Raw genomic sequence first — 20,730 nt, forward strand, 5'->3', positions numbered from 1 at the left:
GACCCCCCACAACCATAACATTATTTTTGTTGCTACTTCATAACTGTAATTTGGCTACTGTTACGAATCCGGCAACCCCTGTGAAAGGGTCGTTGGACCCCCAAAGGGGTCATGACCCACAGGTTGAGAACCACTGGATAGACGTTCCTCATCCAGACTGCAGGAGCCTGAAACCCAGTCTCCAGACCTCTGACGGGCTCCCCTCCAGCAGATTCTAAGGGGAAGTGTTTCTCAGGGGAAGCACAAGGAAAACCCGCCCAACCATACCACCTGTGTAAGAGGGAAGGAAACAAGGCACACAGCTCTGCAAAGCTGGTAACTCAGGTACGGGGCAGCCAGACAGAATGACTGCGAATTTGCCTTGGACAAACATGTAAAAAGCACTCTTTGTAGGCACCAGGTATGGACCAAGCTCACAGCTGTGGCGTGGGCAGGGCAGGGCCCCAGTGGGATCCCCCACATCTTCCCAGGCTTCCCCAGGGGCACTTTCCAGGCTGCCCAACAGAGAGGAAGTGGAGAGCGGGTTGGAGCTCAAGGCGGGCTTGGGGTGCAGCAGGCAAGGCACAGAGAGGGTTTCTGGGTGGAGGTTCCCTTAACTGTCAGCTGAGCCTGGTCTGCACATGGACAGGGCAGGTCGGGAGGCCCGTCTGAGAGTGCTGATTAGAGTTGTGTGGACCTCCTGAGGCTCCAGCAGTGTCCGGAGCCATGAGGCCTGGCCATTGTCTTGATCTTTATTACCTGAGCTCTGTAACTTTCCACACACAGGAACTGTTTGTTCTGCGGTCATTGTTCTCAGGGAAACACCTGCGGCTTGCTCCCCCATTTATTCTCAGGGAAACACCTGCGGCTTGCTTCCCTGGCCTATATAAGCTGTAGCCTTTTACTCAATAAACGACACTTGATCAGGCTGCTGTCTTGTCTCCATTTCTCGTGTCTCTTGTCCCCCCAATTCCCACTCCCTCCTCAGGGTCCGCGTTGAAGTTCCCGCGGGTCGGGACACAACAGTGTTGGCAGGAGTTTTGTGTCCCAGCCCCTAGCTCTGGGGATCCCAGCCAAGCAACACCCTGCAGAGGTCTGGGGTTCATTTCTACCCACTTCCACCTCCCAGTAATGCCAGCCTTTCCCTTGGTTCTCCGAGTCCTAACGGTGGCAGCTGCTCCCTTCAGTTACTACCCTCATGTCACCTGGTTAACAGCTCTTGAGAGGAAGCTTTCTGTGTCACCTGACTGGCCCTGCGCGAGCTCGCTACATTGATGTGTGTTGGCGGTCCCAGAGGGTCCGACCTAGGCTGCCATCTTTGCAGCAGCAGACCACCTGGTCTCTCCTGTGAGCCAAGGATGAGTTCGAACCGCCAAGAAAACCCTCTGGAGCGATGGGTCAGAATCCATGTGGTAGCACATCTCAGCAGACTGGGTCACAGGGCTGGGAGACGAAGCTCTTGGGAGAGACCAGATAATCCCTGGAGGCCCAGGGGTGTGGGTTTGCCTGAAGTAACGGGGGCTGAGGCGGGAGGCCGGGCTTTGTAGACATGGCGTCGAAGTTAGGTCAGGTCGGGAGCGGAGGTCTTCAGACCATCTCAGACTTTATAGTTTTTCAGAGGAGGGGACTGCAGCCCACTATAGGACAGGACTTGCTCAAGGTCATGCAGCAATTCAAAGGCAAAGCTAAGATGAGAGCCTGGGTTTCTGATAAAAGCAGGTTTATCATTCATGATAGAAATTTACTTCTAATAGGATAGAAGCTTCTTTATTTTTCATGTGCAGACTCAAACAGGCATTCCTGGTCTGTGGCTGGCTGGGCCCCAGTGTTGATGCAGAGGCCCAGGCTCCTTCCATGTTGTGACTCCATCATTTCCAACACTTAGCTTCAGGGCGGAAGAAGGGAAAGAAGACAGTGATGAGGACACACCCACTTTCTGCCTCCCTGACACAAAGATGAAGGGATGGATAAGGGGCAGAATGAATGAAGTGAGAGCAAAGGAGGAGCCACAGTGAATCCTGGGTAATGAGTGTGCGGGTGCTGTTTACAGGCCCAGGAATTGATGGGATTGACAGATGAGGCCACCTGAGCTCCAGTTCCCATCAGGCCCCAGAAACAGGGAGCTCAGTTAGGACCCACGGCCCGTTCTGGCCACTGGCATCTCATCAAATCCTCAGCAGCAGGAGACACCAGATAAACCACACATCTCAGATGTCCACGCCTCTCTCAGGGCCGTCCGTGGCTCCTGCTCTGTGTCTCAAGGTCAGAGTCCTGGGATAGCGGATGTGACGGTCCCAGTGAATCAGGCCAGCTTGTTGGTGTTCTACTCCGGCAGAACAGTGCTGAGATGCTTGGCTGCTGCCAGCCAGAGGCCAGTGGTTTCCCCCTTGCCCCTCTTGTTGGGCAGTCTTCAGAACACATGGTAGATAAGTGCTACTTGTGATTGATTGGCCTTTCTTGGGTCATTGGCCTGTGCCCGGCTTTTTCACAGGCAGCAGTGGCCTCTTCTGTGAAGGAGCCCTGGACACGGCTACGTGGGCTCAGCAGGCTTTCCAGGGCTTGGCTGGTGTGACTAGTAAATGTTTCTTCTTTACACCTCAGTGTTCTGACCCTTAAAACAAAGGGCTCGGGTCGCCCGGTGCTTCTACGTCCCCACATTCGATGTGTGAGCTAGGATCACACGAGCCGTGGAACAGATAAGCCCCACCCCCAATACTTCACTGGCTTATTATTCTAGAACGTAGCTTTTTGCCCATCAGCCAGCCGTGAAGGGCAAACCATGTTGAGGACAGCCAGGTCTTGAGGTCCTACTTCCTTAGGGCCTTGGCACCAACCAGCAGGTGGAGAAAGAGCCGTTGGAAAAGATCCCACTGCTTCTCAACTCTCTCGTCCCAGAGGTGACTTACATCCCTCCTGCTCATCATGCATCCCCGAGACTGTGCCCCATGTTCACGCTGAGATGCCAGGGGCCTGGGGGCCCAGCCGGGGCCCCGCACACGCCTTCATGTAGAAGAGAAGGCAGAGGCCTGCAGGACAGCTAGCCAGTGGGTAACTGGCCTTTCTTGGGACAAGCGTCAGCGGTCCTGTTCCCAAATTTGCCTCCAGTTGCTTCTTGGGACCAGCGGACTGCCTCATTCCTGGGGAATCGTGGGTGCAGTCTTAATTTATGGCTGCAAGAATGATTTGATACCTTTTCACCCCCGGCCTAAGGGGGCTCAGTCCTGGGCAAGGCGCCCTCTCAGGGGCCGGGGCGCGCAGGCAGATGGCAAGTGCAGTCTGGAACGGAGTGAGCCCTAAGAACAACTGCCGCTGTTCTTCAACGAGGAAGAGGCCTGCCGCTTCCATTTTGCCCATTAATGATTGACCGGATGTTTGCCTTTTCTCTAGGGTGTTTTTTTTTTTTTTTTGAGTGCGATAAAGAGAAGAAACAGAACATCCGAACTTGAAAAGAAGGGATGACCGAGGGCCGGGAGGATCCCTGAAAAGGGGCCCGAGGAGAGGAGCTCTGTTTGCCGGCCCGCCACCATGCTCTCCTCAAGCCTCAGGTGAGTTTAGAACCACGACATACCCCGGTGGTGGCGGTGACGGTGACGACAGCTTTCTTCTCGGGTGCTGTTGACTGGTGGAACTGGCTCCAGGCAGCACGGGTTCATGGATCTCTAGGCAGGCTAAGCCAGGAACCACGAGGCAGGGTGGAGGGGTGAACCTGAACTCTGGGTCCCTGGGCCTGAGACTAGATGTCGCTCCTCTCCAGCTTGCATCCGTGGTCTGTGTCGTCTGAGGCCCCGGGTGGGGACACTCAGCAGTGGGAAGAACCTCGGATGTGATCATGCTAGAGCCAGCTCGTCGGGCCCCTGGTTTCCACGCACACTGGCTGTGTCAGCTTGGACAAGGAGCTTGATCTTTTGGAGCCTCAGTTTTCCCACCTGCAAAAGCTAAACTCACCTCCACCACCGAGTCGATGCTGACTCCTCGCGGCCCTATCACACAGGGTACCGCGGTCCTGGGAGTTTCCAAGACTGAATCTTCACGGGAGTTGAAAGCCCCCTCTGGCTTTTTCCTGCAGAGCGCTGGTGGTTCCGAACTGCTGACCTTGTGGTTAGTAGGCCGACCCCAGGACTCCTTCCTCACCTATGAAGCAGCTTGCTGATAATGCTCTCTCAGAGGACAGGGCACGAACAGGCACCCCGGCGTGGCGCACAGTCAGCCCTTGAGGCCCCTTAGCTTCCCTTTCATCCATCCATCCATCCATCCATCCATCCATCCATCCATCCATCCATCCTTCCATCCACCCATCCATCCATTCAGGTGATATGCATGAGTACCAGCTACCACCAGATGTTGAGCCAGGTACTGGCCACACAGAGATGAATAAGGACCCTCATGCATAACAAGCTCCCATCTCGGGGGGCACAGATTCATGATAAGACAGTTGCCAACAGTGGGCTGGCCGCTCAGGTGATTATAGTATGTTCCCGGCTCCCAGCAGTCCGGCCTCTTACTTCAGAAATAACCACATTCAAACCTGTGGGTCTCTCAGCCTCAGGAGCCCCACTACTCAACTGCAGGTCTGAACTTGAACTTGGGTCTCCTGGCCAGGCCTCTTCACATGAGGGCTGCAAAAAGAGGCCAGCCAGCCACTCTGGGAAGAGATGGGTCATTGGGGCCCCCTGTCCGGCAGAATGGGAATGGAGACTGGTCACGGGCCAGGCCTGATAACTACTGGTTACTGGTTAACTAGATAAGGGACTGAAGTTCACAGTGTGGCTGGTGGCCCCGATGGAAGGGGAGAGCCTGCCACCCTCTAGCAGGAAGCCTTGGGATGGCAGCCTGGCTAAGTGCCCTGTGCCCTGGGTGAAGCTGGGGAGGGACCGGAAGGAACACGATTCCGTGAGGAGCACTGAGAGGTCACTGTCCAGCCTGGGGAAGACTGGCCTCAGACACTCTGGCAGAAGAGGAGCCAGGGGCTGGTGCTGAGGGGGAGACACCCTACCAGGGAGGGTCCCCTTTCAGCTCCGTGGGAGGAAAAGGCCTGCTCTTTGGTGAGAGCTGACCAAGGCAAGGAAGGGATGGGATGGCGAAGCGACACGCATTCATCTCCCATGCCTGGCACTTGACTCTCATCGTGTGCGATTCCTGTGTTCCCCCGTGCCGCAGGCACTAGATCTGTTTGGAGGATGGGAGAGTGAGTCCCAGCTCACCCGGGTGACAGGACTGGGAGCGGGGAGCTGGGATTTGCTTTCATGACTGCGTGGCTGAAGACCAGACTTTTCCTCTGGGCCTCGCTGACTCAGTAAGATGGAACTTTCCCCCTTGGGGCAGAAATGATCTGCCTTGGGCACATCATTGCCAAAAGTGCCCAAGCAGGGCTCCGTGGCTCCCTGGTACTAGGTGTGGTGTTGTCCAAAACGCCAAACTCCAACCTCACTGCTATCGAGTCAATGCTGACTCATTGCGACAGGAGTCCAAGCCACCAGCAGCTTTGAGGGAGACAGACTGGGCTTTCTACTCCCGTAAACAGCCAGTCTCAGAAACCCACCGGGGGTCTCTGTGCGTCAACACCTACTGAGTGGCGTTGTAGAGGAAGGAAGACACCAGTTGGGGCTGTGTCTGAGAGCCTTTGAGTGACCAGTCCCCAGTCTCGATGATCCCGTGACCTGAGGCCGTTTGGGCAGCCCCCATTCTGTAGGAACAGGGCTGCGTCATGCCGCCCCATGCACGACAGACCCACAGCGCTGCTCTCTCCTCCTTCATCCCGCTCTCTTCTGCCCCCCTCCTACTCTGTCATCGTGAGCAACGTTCCTGGTCTGTTAGTGCCCCCGTTTGCTCGTAGTCTCCTCTCAGACCGTCGTCCTGAGAGCGCAGTGAGCCAGCAAACACAGGTCATAAATGGGCACCCCAGCTTGGTGTGCAGTCACCCTTGCGACATGTTAGCTTCCCATCCATCCATTCACCTATCCATCCATCCATCCATCCATCCATCCACTCAGCACACGTTGGTGAGCACCAGCTACTGTCAGATGTTGAGCAGGCGTGGGGCACACAGGAGGCTGGCAGTTCACTGCATGGTCAGTGGCCTCAAGTCACCAGTGAGGTCAAATCCACATGACAGCTGTGACCCAGTTGCACAATAGGCCTCCTTCCCTCTTTCCCTCCCTCCCTCCTTTCTTTTCTCCTTCTCCTCACTCACTCATTCACAGCAAACACTCACTTGGATTCTTGATGTACTTTACCCCAAGCCAGAAGCCAGGGGTGAATGGTTGGAATTCAAAGTTGAGCAAGTCCACGGTCTAAAAGTGAGAGGTTAGAAGCAAAAAATTCATCCGTAGCATGAAGTAGAAGCGCTCAGTGCTAGAGCGTCCTGCAGGCCAGGTGCTGGGGCCCTGGAGCAGGAGGTGGGACACAGAGACATCGGTCACAACTGTGCAGGAGGGAGGCGTTAAGGGCTTGAGCTAAAGATCCCAAATGGCTTCCCCCACTCTTTGCACATCTGACTGAGGAATGGTGTAGAGGAACCCTAGGGGAAAAAGCCAATACTTTCCAATTATGTCATCCAGCCAAAGGCCAGGAGGGTTGCGTGGGCCTCTAGCAATCATCCGAGAGCCGAGTCGTGGACTTTACCATGCATTTAGGTCTTATGACCATCATTTTACAAAACAAAATGGAACTAAACGTGAGAGAAGGGAATCCAATGGAAACCACCAGCGAGCACAATGTGTATTAAGTTTTTGCTTTGTGAAAATCACACACACACACATTAACTGGATAATGTATATTGGAAAACAACTTTGACTTGTCAAAAAAGAAAAACCAACGTAAAACCACTGGTGTGGCCCACTCTCCTGATCTTACAGAGACGGGGCACGATTGCAATGTGGAGTGTGGGAGGGTCAGGTGGGCTGCTGTGTCTTTGCTGTGTTCTGTCCTCGAAACGTGGGGTTTTCCTTCTAAAGCCTAGTTCATGTTTACCTCCAAACTCAGACGTCATCGGAATCCTGGCTACACCCATAGTGCATGGCATCCTGGGGAGGGTATAATCACCGGCTCCCTGAACTAAGTGCATATATTGTACACGAGTTCATTATAACCTGCACTGATAAAATGGACGCATCACACACAATTCACAAACAGTAACGTGCGCCCAAGGCTCCCTATTGCAAATTCCATATAGCTAATTAATTCTCACAGAAGGCTCTCATTGACTTTTGCTGGACTTCTTCATTTGAAGCCAGCTTTGGTTGCCATTGACCAATGAGTATATATTTCTGACATGAATGCTGGTTAATATTTTTATTTACATTAACAGATAAGGAAAATGGGTAGCAATAAAGATGTACATCAGAACGTCACTTTTGTTTGTCAGTGGTTGGGAACTACTTTTTGAATCGGATACGTTTTAATTTCGAAAGACTATTTTCTCAATTTCTAATGGTTCCAAACATAGCATATATTTAAATTTCAATCTGCATTATAGTCGTTTTCTCAATCACTTGATAGATAGCCTTGGAAATTCACAGGGGCAGTTCTACCCTGTCCTACAGGGTCCCTGTGAGTCGGCATTGACTCAATGGCAGTGAGTTTTTTGTTTCTGGTTAGCACGTCAAAGACAAGTGCATTGCTGAGAGAACTTGCCTACAGCCAGCCACTGATCACAGAGGGAACATAGGAGAGGGTAACCCCCCAAAATGGAATTTTACCCCCAAAGCTATGTATTTAATTTTTTTTAACAAAGCAACCTGATCACCTTCAAAGTACTCTCCAGTACACTTAATACATTTGTCAAATCTGAGAATCCATTCTTGGAATCATTCTTCAAACCCGTCTGTTTGGATGGCTGACAGCGCCGCCCTCATTTCCCCTCACCTCTTCTGAGTCACCAAAGAAGAAGTTGCACGGAGCGGGGTCGGGTGAGTCAGGTGCCTGGGGCAAGAGCGGCATGCTGGTTCTTGCCAAAACTGGTGCACTGAGATGGCTGCGTGAGCAGGTGCATTGTTGTGGTGGCAAAACCAGTCCCCCGTCTGCCACAAATCAGGCCTCTTTTGTCACACGCAGTTGCACAATCTTTTCAGAACCTCTAAAGAGAAAGTTTGATTAACAGTCAGACCTGCTGGAATGAACTCCAAATGTACTATCCCCCTGGCAACTAAAAAACAAATGGATAGTGTCTTAATCTTTGATTTCACTTGACAAGCTTTTTGGGGGCGAGGTGGTGACTTCCACTGGCTTGATTGATGTTTGCTTTCAGGGTTATAAAAACAGCACTATGTCTCGTTATCAGTAATGACCTTGGGGGGGAAAATCTGTTTGGGAGCTGTTATTTCCAAGAACAGCATGTTTCTTCTCGATATATTTTCCCCTCATCAGTCAAAACCCAAGGCACAGATTTTGCCCCGACCCTTCTCATTCCCAAATCTTCTGCTGCAATTGGCTGAAGTGAACTCCACAACAGTCCAGAAAACTTCCCGCCTCTTCACTGGTCCCTCATCAGTCCTCAAGCACAGGTGCACCCATTCTGTCAATGTTTTCATCCATTTGGGAAGTGGACAGATGTCCAGAGCGAGGTTTGTCATCCATCGACATTTCACCTTTTCTGAAACAAGAAAACTACTCATACACTTGAGTTTGTCCCACAGCATGTCCTTGTAAGCTGTGTTCAACATCACAACAGTTTCTGAGGCACTTTCCCCAAGCAGGAAACAAAATTTCACAGCCCCACGCTGTTCTCTTGGCCATCACAAGAAACAAGGTTTGAGCGAAACTGCTTTTATTAAAAAATTCACTGTGATCAGAGAGAACCTCCCCAGGTGATGCCACTGGGTGCACTAACTCAGAGTGAGTTGCTGGATGCTCACCTGGGGGGGGGGGGGAATGCATACTATGAAAGCTCCAGCCAGCGGAGCTTTTATTCCTTTTTTTTTTTTCTTTTTCTGTACCCTCTCATGGTATGAAGCATATTTTCCCCTTGGATTGCATAAAAGTGTTAAGAGCTTTTTTCCCATTGGTAGATTGGTTCTCTCCATTTTTCTACCAACAGAAATGCACCTACCTTCTCCAAGACATGCAAGCTCCCCTCCCCTCCTCCCCCACAGGCTCACTTCTCACTCTGACAGTCCTCCCCTCCCCTCCTCCCCCAGGCTCACTTCTCACTCTGATAGGAATGTTGGTTGGTTTGTGGTGGCCTGAGCACAATGGTTTATGGCTGCACCTAAATGGTCATCTCTCTGTCCCTCAGTCTTGAAAACTGACCCAGCTGAAGTGAGGTCGCCTTTGTCAAAGTGGTTTTTAAGAGACCCGTGGACAGAGGGTGCTGTACACTCCGTGGGCACTCGCCAGGCGCTCTGCCATACTGTTTGGCAGACTCAGTCAGCAGATTGGGTGACTTGGAAGCAGGAGTGTGCCTTCATCTTGGTGTCTGTCCTTATAGTGGTGGACTCATACAGAATTTGTCCTTTTGTGATTAACTAACTTCACTCAGCATGATGGTTTAGGGATCCCTCCACATGATGAGATATTTCACTGTTTTTGTTTTAGGGATGAATAGTATTTCACTGTGTGTATGTACCAAGGTGGGTTTTTAAAAATCCATTCTTTTGCTGATGGGGATTTTGGGACTATTTGCAGCTTCTTGCTATTGGGAACTCTGCTGTAGTGGACAAGGGCGAGCATACATTTATTCACAATCTGTCTCTTATTTCTTTGGGGTCTGTGTCTAGCAACGGTATCACTGGATCTTATAATATTTCTATTGCCAGTTGTCTTAGGTAGCACCATATCAATTACCACAGTGCTTGTTTGAATCCACGAGGCCACCAGCAGTGTACAGAGTCCAGTCCTCGCTCCATCCCACTCCAGCATTTGTGATTCTGTTTTTGTTTTGTTTTGCGTTTCCTAGATGGCTGGTGAACGAGAATATTTCCTCATGCATCTATTAGCTATTTGATTGTTGTCCTTTGTGAATTGCCTATTCAGGTCCTTTGTCTACTTTTTAAGTGGGTTGTTTGTGGTTTGTTTTGTTTTTTCTTATTGAGGTGTTGCAGGATTCTGTAGATTTTAATAATTCATTATTTGTCCATTAAGTCATTGATAAATATTTTTCCTTATCCATGGGCTCTTGTTTTACTCTTTGAATGAAACCTCTTGATGAACATGAGTGTTTTATTTCAAATAGGTCCCAGTCATCTATTTTGTCTTCCATTGTGTGTGCTGCCTTGGTTACATCTCGTAGTCCATACACACCCTGCACTAGGGCTCTTAGGTTAGCCCCAGTTTTCTTGTTGATGATCCTAACAGCTTTGGGGTTTTCATTGAAGCCTCTGATCCATCTTGTTAATTTTTGTGCTTGAGGTGACGTATGGGCCCTGTTCCATGCTTTCACAGATGGAGATCCAGGTTTTCCATCATCATTTGTTGAAGAGGGCACCTCTTTCCCATGTGATGTTTTCTGGTCCTTTGTTGAAAATCAGTTGTCTGTAGGCAGATGCTTTTATTTCTGGGTTTTCTATCCTGCAGTTCCATTGGTTTGTTTATCTATCATTCCATCAGAACTAGACTGTTTTGACTACTGTGGCTGTGTCATAGGTTTTGAGGTCAGGTAGTGCATGACGTCCTGCTTTGTTCTTCTTTTTGAGAAATTCTTCCCTCTCCTTGTGAAGTTGGTAATTAGTTTTTCCATGTCTTTCAAGAATGATGTTGGGATTTGGATCAAGATTGCATTGTTTTTGTAGGTTGCTTTAGGTCAGTGATTCTCAACCTTCCTAGTGCCGCAACCCTTTAATACAGTTCCTCATTATGGTGAACACCCAACCATAAGATTATTTCCATTGCTACTTCATCACTGTAAATTTGCTACTGTTATGAATTGGGCAATCCCTGTGAAAGGGTCATTTGACCCCCAAGTTGAGAACCGCTGCTTTAGGTAGTATTGACATTTTCACAATATTAAGTCTTCCTATCCATGAGCATGGGATATCCTTTCATTGGTGTGGGTCTCTTTTGGTTTCTTGTAATAACACTCTGTATTTTCTCTAGAAGATTGTTTGTTTCTTTGGTTAGGTGTTTCATCTTCTGCATGGCTACTGTGAATGGCATTGTGCCCTTGATGTCTTCTTCAGAGCTCTTTTCACTGGTAGATGGGAGTCCAATGGATGTCTGCTTGTTAATCTTGTATCCTGCTCCATTACTAAATCTCTTAATTGCTTCCAACAGTTTTGTTGGTTGTTTCTTTGTGTGGAGATTTTGGGGTTCTGTCTATATAAAATCATATCATCTACCAAGAGTAAGAGCTTCACTTCCTGTTTGCCCACGTGGCTTCTCTTGATTCCTTTTTGTTGTCTAATGGTCCTGGCTAAGATTCCCAGCACAATATCGAATAAGGTTGGTGATAAGGGGCATCCTTGAAGGCACATTTCTTTGCCTTCCTCCTGAGCACTGTGAGAACTTAATAGCTATGTAACTTCCTCTGCCCTCCACGCCTCTCCCCACCCACCTCTCTCTCTTCTTATGTGGGGTTTCCTCTGGCAATTCAGTTTACAATTGGAATTCCAAGCATCTTTTAAAAAACAATAACTGCTTATTTAGAGATCTAACAATACATTTGGCTATATGCTCTGGTCAGAATAGCTTTTAAATCCTTCTTTATCCTCATAGTCTCTCTCTCTCTCTCTCTCTCTCTCTCTCTCTCTCTCTCTCTTTTTGTTGTTGTTATTACCTGTGAATATCCTCCAACTATGCTTTCAGGTGGGGTCTGTAGTGGACTGATTTCCTTTAAAGTTAAAAAAGTTTCAGCTTCATAGTCTCTTCCTGGGCTCTGCGGAGGCAAGAGAGGCCCTAGTTATGTGTTTACATGATCAGCTGTCTTGGTAAAATTGGAAAAAGTAAGGGATTTCTTATAGTTTCATTTTAAAAGTCTTCCCCCCGCCTGATTCTATAAACTTTGGGCCCCACAGAAATGGAATCTATCCCACTGTGACATCCGGTGAGGAAGATGCTAGATCCAGTCAGCAGGGCTGTTGGCTGGAGAGAGAAATATAAAAGTTGATTGGTTCACTTAGAGAAGGTGCATCACAGGTGAACAGCACTGGCTCTGGGAAACCAAATGGTAATCGACCCACTGGTCTTGGTGGGCTGTAAGTCAGATGCCTGACTGGGGAGCCCAGGACTGAGCAACTGCAGCAGTGACTATGGAGGTGAATTTTGCTTTTTGGCCTCTTTTTCAGAACCAGGCAACTGAACATCACCTGCGTCAGCCCAATGGACATGGAATTCTTCCTCCATTACTCCCTCATCCCATCAGTAAGTAAGGGCAGAGGAGGGCTGAGAAGGGAAGGAAAGGAGATGGGGTTGCCCCTGTGCACAGGCTCTCAAAGAGGACTGGACAGTCAAGAGAGAGTCATCAATTGAGTTTCCTTCTGAAAGCTTGCCTTGCTCCCCAGGTTCATCTATAAAACACATAGCCAAGGGTTAGTTCCAGTCAGCCTGAGAAGGTGCCTTTTAAGGCCAGGCATCAGGCATATTTGATTGTAGGTAAGCCTGCAAAGGCTTTTGGAGGAAATCAACATGGTGGCTGAGGTCTGGTGGGAGATCTGGAGTTAGCTAGGGGAGGGAAGAGTAAAGAACACCTCCAGGCAGGGAGGGAGCTGGAGGGCTGTGAGGAACTGGAAGAAGGGAAGTGGCTGGCTGGAGTGGGGGACTGAAATGGGCTAGGCTAGGCCCATTAGAGCCCCGTAGCCTCTCTGCTAAGGGGTTTTGGCTTGGATAGAGGAGGTTGTGAGAAGGAGAAGTTGAGGATGTGAATTGTACAAGTGGAAGGATGGTGGGACCTGCCTCTGTTAGTCTGGGGAGACTAGAGAAGCAAATCCAGGAAGACTCACATGGGTATAAGAAAGAGCTTTATATCAAGGACAGTAGAATATTGAGAAAACATCCCAGCCCAGTCCAGATCAAGTCCATAAGTCCGATATACCCCATATGTCAATACTAGTCCATAAATTCCTCTTTAGACTCACACAGCCATGCAATGATGCTGAGTGCAGGAAGATCACAGGCCAGTGGGTGGAAAGTCTTATGGATTCGGTGGTGGTGGAAGCATCTCAGCACTGGCATGGGTCTCCACGTGGCTTCTCCAGTTCCAGGGCTCTGGCTCTATCAGCCTATCTCTATGTGACTTGTCAACAGGAATGTCAAGCAGAGAGTGTGCTTCCCGCCTCCCGGGAGGAAGATAGGAGTTCTCAGAATCCTCAGGAGAAGGCCATGCCCACACGGAGGTCTCATTGACTAGGACCTGATTGCAGGCTAGACGCCTCCCCTTCACAAGTTGACAGGAAATTATGTAACTGCCACAGTACCATTCTGCAGCCCATGAGCCACATGTGGGCTGGGGTTCAGGTGTGTGGGTCTTCTGGGTAGATGTGGTCATTAACATGTGGGCAGAGACTCAAGTACGAAGAGAAGTGGTCTGGCCTTGGACTGGGCTCTGAGGAGCATGGAGGAGTCCGAGGCGTTGGGGCCCTCTGCTCAGCACCCCATCCTCTGTCAGTGAGGGCTGTGCTGACGATGAACAATCCCACCAAGCCTCTCATCTTCTCTTCTCGCAGATTTTCATCATTTTGGTCTTGTCCTTCCTCCAAAGACGAAAGCACTGCAGACAGAGGGATGACGCTTCGCACCTCCTGGGGAAGCACTTTGGCATCATCCTGTGAGTTGCGCGGGTCCGCCAGAAACACGGTCTTGCTGAGAATGCACCTCCGCTCTCCAAAAGGCACTTCCTCAAGCATGTTCTGAGCACCGCCTCTCTGCACAACCCCAGGCCAGGGTCCCGTCCCAGAGGAGGCTGTAGCTTCTGCAACAAGCCATAGCACAAAAGGAGGGGGTGTGGAAACAGGGACATGAACTTGGTGTTGAGGGGACACACAGATGCACGAACAGCTAAGTACTCTTGGTTGGGAAAAGGCCATCAGGGAGGCTCCTTAAAGAAGTGCTCCTTAAGCTCACCCTTAAGGGTGGAAAAGAGCAAGCCAAAGGGGAGAGGAGCTGAAATCCGGGCCCCTAATGCCCAAGTGGCCACCTGCTATGTGCTGCTCTCCCTGTCCACTGCCGTCTTGGATCCTTTGCGCAAGGATGCCGCTCCCTTGGAAAAGCCCGTTCTCATTTCCCAAACACTTCTGTTTACCCCGCCCTAGTCAACGCTCTCTTCATTACAAGGAACATACCCACTCAAGATGGTTTTCACAAAAGGAAAACATCTTTACTAAGTGATTTAGACGTCATGGACATGAGCCAGGCAGGCCCCATGAGAAGTGGAACCCGTGAGACGGGAGTTAGTGGGAGACTGAAGCGCGTTCTAGATCATGCGAGCCCCCTCAGCACCATTTCCCGTTGTCCTCTCTGACTTCATCAATGACCTGGGATCTCTTTCCCTAAACTCCAGCTGGCCACTAGCTCCAACTAGACCCCCACTTATCATGACTCTGCAGACCAGAACTTCGCCGCCAACTGACTCAGGTCCGCAGGGCTATGAATTCAAAATACCAGATGGACACCCGATTGGCCCATCCAAGATCAGGTGGTCACCCATATATCCCAATCCACTGTGGCCAAGAAAGCACAGCCACAGGGTACTACCCCAGCCACTGGTACCCAGAACTCCATGGGAGACATCGCAAGGAGTGGGTGCAGGAGGATCCCCCCAAACTGTTTAGCACACACTCCTTGTTCTGGGCTGCCCGTGCCTCCCACAGACGGAGCTCCTCCTGTGTGTTTGATGTCGCTGCTGGAGTCCAGTGGACGTGTATCTCCTCGGGGCAAGCATTCTACCCTCTTTACTTTAGTGCCCCGCCCCCACCCCCCAAGGTGGGATTGCTCCTTTGAAGCCGACCAGTGAGAAGCTCTCAGAGCCACTTACCGTCTCACAGGTGTCTTTTTGTGTTCACAGGCCTCTGGACTTCGTGGGCATGTTTAGTAACCGGTGGTCCTACGGAATGGCCTTTGGGGCCACGGCCAACAAAGTCATGTTCTTGTTCTCAGAAGGCTACCAGCCCCTACAGGCCCCAAAGTGGGCCCAAGGTACACAGGCTGCTGCTGGGAATTTCATCATGGGAAGGCACTCTCAGAGACGCCAGGCCGGGGTTTCTCTGGTATGGAGAAGCGGGGGAGGGCACATGTCAATGTCCTTCTCAGCGTGTTGCCTACCCAACGCCAGTGCTTAACCCATAGAACCTCAAAGCTTCCTTGTGGAGCTCTCAAAGGCACTTTGGACACCATGTAACATGGGAGCAGAAAGTACATTCTCCGTCACCCATCCAGAAAGCTCGTCTGAATCAGAGTCGTAGCCACCTCCTTCCTCTCAGCGAGGCCTAGAATCCTTCTCATAGAAGGCTGCCTTCATTGGCAGGGGTCTGAAGTCTCTTCCCTCTCCCTGCCTGTGTGCTTCCTGAAAGAGCAGCTCTAAAGCATAAGTTCAAGTCTCCCTTCCGCAATGACATCCAAGCCTCCCAGTCTGGCCCAGATCTTTCGGAGAGCTCTATTAACTGCCTACAAATACCTTACTAGAATTGGGAAACGCAAAACCACGATGACATACCACTGTACACCTCCTTCAAAGCACGCAGTTTGGAAAGTTTGGGCACGTGTTTACATCCACGAAACGGTCACCCCATCATGATCATGAAATATCCATCTCTCTGGAGACCATTATCTGATCCCCCCCCCCCCGCCCACCCCTTACAGCTTTCTGTTCACATGATCAATTCTACAAATGGGTTTTCCTTCTATTGAGCTTCTGTGGTATTTCTAGAATAAATGACTTGGGTAAGGTTTTATTTCCCAATAGGCTCTTGGACCCTGTTTGCTAATATTTCAAGATTTCTAAATCAATATTTGTAAGTGAGATTGATCTGTAATTTTTTTCATTGGTCTAGTCTTCACAAGATTTTATCACAGTCTTAGCTTCTTATAATCAAACCAAGTTGGAGGTTGTCCTTCTCGGAGATTTTGAAAGAACATGAAATCCCCAGCCTCCCAGAACTCCGCTGAAGCCAGAAGAGACATCAGCTCATCACCTTGGGCCCTGTCTCCCTAGCCATGGTGCTTCTGATCGGAGGCCTTGAGGTTGGCCTGTCCTACTTCCCCTTCTTCGCCTGCCTCTCATCTGAGTCCCGGCTGGTCAGTGCTGTCCTCGGCTTCAGCTACTCTCTGATATGGTAAGACAAGATGGGTGCTGGGTGCCTGCCCCGAGGCTCCTTTGTGCAGGACTGAATGCTGGTCAAGGGCTACAAGTGACCAGAGAGTCCTCTGAGGCGGCCGATTTTGCTCAGAGGGGAGATTGAGACTCAGGGTGGGTGGGGGTGACTTGCCAAGGGCCACAGCAGCCCCTTCTTGTACCTGACCTTGAGGTTTCACAAGGTTAGGCCAGTGTTTATCTGCCTCACACGGGGCATTTCCAGCAGGTGGCAATTTTGGGAATAGGTCTCAAATTTAGGAAAACAATATTCTGTAAACTGCTGTGGGTCCCATTGGAGGAAGTAGGGTCCAAGCTGGGCTCCTCTGCTCTACATCACCATAACTGTCTTCAAAACCAAAAGAAAGACACGGGCCTTAGCTTGGCATCCACAGGGGGACCCCTTCCTGTTACTCCACCCACAACCAGTGTTGAGTACACACTTCCATTCATACAAGTCCTACACGTTTTTGTTCATTTCAGCCACGTATCCATTCAGCACACATCACAGTGTCCCCACCAAGAGCCATGGGAAGCAAGACAGTGCCTCGGGGACCAGGTGTTCTAGTGTCTGTGTGTTTGGGCCGCTAGTCCCTTACGGATCATCTTCCGCCCTAGTCTAGTGACAAGTGGATACTCACCCTGGTGGATCAAGGCCCCCACCAGGCTGAAGGGGGCTTGCCCTTCCGGGTGAGCTCTGTGTGCTCACACCTAGCATAGAGCCGGCGTGCACAGAGCTGGTCCCAAGGACTGTGTTGAGTAAATAATCACGTGGACAATTGTACTCGTCAATCCCCAGGCTCATTACCTGCTACCAGCCCCTGAGCCGAGTCTGCTTTCCCATCCAACGTTGTCCATGGAGCATGGGACATTTTTGGCTCAGGGTCCTTGTTGCCAGCCACTGCATTAGGTCAGGGGTGGCTGGCAAGCCATGCATATAACAATGTCTACAATCCCAAAGATAGGTGGGTTTCTTTCTAGTTTTAAAAAATGTGATACCTTTACCATGTTGAAGCATACAATTGGCACCATTTGGGGATATAATTCCATGGTGTTAATTGCCACCACATTTTGTGCTCTCGGTACTGCTGTGTATTTCCCAGCATGTCACCACGGCCAAGAAGAAGAGAGAAGTGTATCCAGAGATAGAACCGGAGCGAGCGCCTTTCCTCAGGCTCTGACGGGGCTTTGGGGGAACGCTGTTGGGAACCACTCAGAGCCTGGGTGCAATGGGAGCCGGGCCCCAGAATGACCGTGACCAGAGGGGAGCACATCACTTTGGTCAGCGCTTACAGAGCAGGCTGGGAGGAAACAGAGCCGGGAGACCTGACTCTTCACCGGGGCTCTGCCTGCAAGGAGGGGACATGAGATGCCAAGGGCCTTCCTGCCTGGTCTGCCACCTGTGGATTCTGAGACTGTTCTGAATGAGGGCGTGTGGAATGAATGGAGGCAGCGCAAGCAGATGTCTGCTCTGTGTGGGAACCAGACTCCCAAGGGGCAGGGACAAGGGGAGCGAGGCAGTATGGTGGGACTTAAGCTATTTTCATAGGGTGTGTTCCTGGTCCTGCGCCAGGAGGGGCACCCAAGTGCTCCAGGTCCTGTTTCTGTTTTTTTCCCAGGTTTTCTGTCACCATCCTTCATATCACACATTGTCCCCATGGGCAGGTGAGTCCAGGTGAGCTGTGTTTAGGGTATTCACGTCCCATCACACCTTGGGCCCTGGGGCAAGCCCCTCTCAAAACGTCAGATTCCTCCTGGGTAAGAAAAGGTGTGCTGGAGCATGAGCATCGCTCCCTCTGTTTATCAAAGTGCTTATCACAGACACTGGATGCTCACCCAGGTCTGCACGGTGGGAGGTGTCATGAAACCTACTTTACAAGTGAGGAAACTGAGGCCCAAGTATAGCAAGTCATTCCTAAGTAGACTTGGGATTCGAGGTGAGGCCTGGCTGAGGCCTGAGCAAGTGGGTCTTGGTGGGGGCAGGCTGGACTGGGAGAACGTCCACAGGTCCCGTCCCTGACACTGCTCTGGGGCCTGCTTCTGTTGCAGTTTATGGGGCAGTATGAGAGCATCGTGTTCTACTGGCCTTCCCTGCTGTGCCTCACCTTCCTGCTGGGCCGCTTCCTGTACATGTTCATCAAGTCTCTGAGGGTCCACCTGGGTTGGGAGCTCCAGGATGTAAGTATAAGCCCCGGGTGCTGGGCATACGTATCATGACGGGTGTAATCCTCACCACAGCCCTGGGTGGTTCTCCTCTCGTCACTTCACACACTCTGGATTTGGAAACTCGGGCCCAGAGAGGTGAGCTCAGTTACTCAAAGTCACCCAGCCAATCGATTGCAGAGCCTGAATTTGAACCCAGACTGGTTGGCTCGGCCATCTTAACCACCAAGCTACACACGTTCCTATTGTCAGCTGTGGTTTCCAAACTTCTCAGATTTGAATACAGGAATGAGCTCTTCTGTCGAGGAGTTTCTCTGAAAACATAAAAGTCTATCAGGGCACCATTCCTAGCCGTGGATCAAACGATGAACCGGGCCAGTGGCTGTTTCACGGCAGCCCCGTGTGTTACAGGGACCGGTGCTCCATCAGGTGGTCAATGGCTGAGCTAGCTTTTGGGAAGCAGATCGACAAGCCGTTCTTCCAGGGTGCTTCTGGGTAGACCTGAGCTACCAACTCAATGGTCAGCCGAGCACCCATCAATCATTTGCATCCCCCAGGGACTCCAGGTGAAGCAAAGGAAAGGAGGGTCTTCCTTTCTTGCATGACACGGGCCCTCTCCTAGCGAAACCCGCCCTGGCAGGCACAGTACTGCACAAGGGCTTTATAGATTTCATTTCCTTTCATCTTCATGATAAAACTTCACAAGTCGGAACTATTATTTGTTCCAAATGCCGATGAGGGCCTGAAGGCTGGAGGTGTGACCTAGCTTGGGCACACAGCTGGCTGATAAGTGAAGCCAGATTATTTGAGCTCTACCCAGCATCCAGGATCTGTAAGGTTGTACTTGATAACACAGAAAATGCACACATTCAAATACATGAAGCAAGCTGGAAAGCTCATGGCACTTGAAAGAAACCTTTCATAACAAACCAGTACTGTTTCTTCTTCTTCTTTTTTAATGCTGAAAAAAATAATAAATGAGCAAAAGAAACCCCTATTTATAAAAAGCGAAAACACTGAGATTTCAAGGGTTCCATTTTTCAACTAGTGGCTTGAAATATAGTAGGAAACCACCAAACCTCTAAGAGAGAGAGAGAGAGAGAGAGAGAGAGAGAGAGAGAGAGAGAGAGAACTCCACAGAGTAATAACTGATCCAATCAATAAAGGGAAGGCTGAAGCCAGACTGACGAGTGAAGTGGGGCCTCTAGTACTTCGTGGAGACAAGCACTAGACAGGCAGGAAACTGGCCCCGCTCCTCTTTCCAGAAAGTGACTGGAGAAGATGACAAGATGAACTCTTGCCAGATTCCTACCATCTGTGGCGAGAGCCCCTCCCAGAGAACAACCCCCTAACCAGACATCGTGAGCCAACGCGTGCCCCTCTCTCCCTTTCTCACAGGAAGAAAAGCCGTTCCTGGAAGCTCACCAGGCAGAGCATGTCAAGCAGCTCCTGACGAAGCCCCCGCTCCAGTAAGCCACCGCGACTGACCCCCCTTCTCCCCTCAGTCTTTGCACCACGGATGCCGACCCCCACATGGGGCAGACCCGAGATGACAGGAGGGCCCGGTATTAGTCAGAACTGTGTTCACTGATGACGGAAGCTTGACCCAACTTGGCTAAGAGAGGTGGTCCTTCTGGAAAACTCTAGAAGACGTTGTGTTTCGGGTCCAGCTGGGTCCAGGCATCAGATGAGGTCTTCCTCGACATTTCACAGCTCCGCCTTTCTCTGTGGTGGCCTCAGCGTTAGAGGAGCTTCCTCCTCCTTTGGCCCCAGAATCTCCAAGCTTATACCTCCATTGGAGAGGAAACAAATTTTCCTTCCCAGTTAGGCAAATTAAAGTCCTAGGAATGTATTTCATTGGCTCAAATTAGATCACATGACACTCGGGGACCAATCGCCATGGCTAGGGAAGTAGGGTAAGCTATTGGTTACATCTGGGCCATACATTCCCCACCGGAGCCAGGAAGTGGGGTCAGCCTCACTCAGTTTTAACCACATGGACTGAGGGGACATTCCCAAAGAAAACGGCAAATGCTGTTACCAAACAATCCTCTGCCTCGGCTACTCTGTTGACAATGAAATATCCTGAGAAGGAATATGTCATATCCAAAGCCACACCGTGGAAATCTTCCATAGAAAAATCAGTACTTTGGTTAGTGTTAGATTTGTCTATATATAGCAGAAAATCCAAATTAATAGTGACACCAACAAGAAAAAAATATTCCTCATAGAAAGAAACCATCTCTGGAGGTAGGCAGGTCATCCTGATAAAAAGGTCTGTCGGTTTATCAGACTTCTGTGAGGCTGTGATGCTGCGATGTCACTGGATCACCCAAAGTGAGCAGGTGTCGGCAAAGCTTCCAGACTAAGGACAG

At 50.4% G+C, this 20,730-nt stretch overlaps 1 protein-coding gene across 1 annotated transcript in view; it reads left to right on the forward strand.

The window, feature by feature from the left end:
* Window positions 1-3,504: 3,504 nt before the first annotated feature.
* The window catches only part of LOC142458482 (stimulated by retinoic acid gene 6 protein-like), a 32,132-nt gene continuing 14,906 nt past the window's right edge, over window positions 3,505-20,730 (forward strand). The window contains exons 1-8 of the mRNA XM_075559506.1: window positions 3,505-3,524; window positions 12,195-12,270; window positions 13,572-13,672; window positions 14,909-15,039; window positions 16,055-16,175; window positions 17,812-17,857; window positions 18,242-18,370; window positions 19,754-19,824. Coding sequence (XP_075415621.1) covers window positions 3,505-3,524; window positions 12,195-12,270; window positions 13,572-13,672; window positions 14,909-15,039; window positions 16,055-16,175; window positions 17,812-17,857; window positions 18,242-18,370; window positions 19,754-19,824 — 695 coding nt within the window. The remainder of the gene's footprint in view (window positions 3,525-12,194; window positions 12,271-13,571; window positions 13,673-14,908; window positions 15,040-16,054; window positions 16,176-17,811; window positions 17,858-18,241; window positions 18,371-19,753; window positions 19,825-20,730) is intronic.

The sequence above is a fragment of the Tenrec ecaudatus genome, chromosome 10 (genome assembly GCF_050624435.1).
Source record: "Tenrec ecaudatus isolate mTenEca1 chromosome 10, mTenEca1.hap1, whole genome shotgun sequence".
Taxonomy (NCBI): Eukaryota; Metazoa; Chordata; class Mammalia; order Afrosoricida; family Tenrecidae; genus Tenrec; species Tenrec ecaudatus.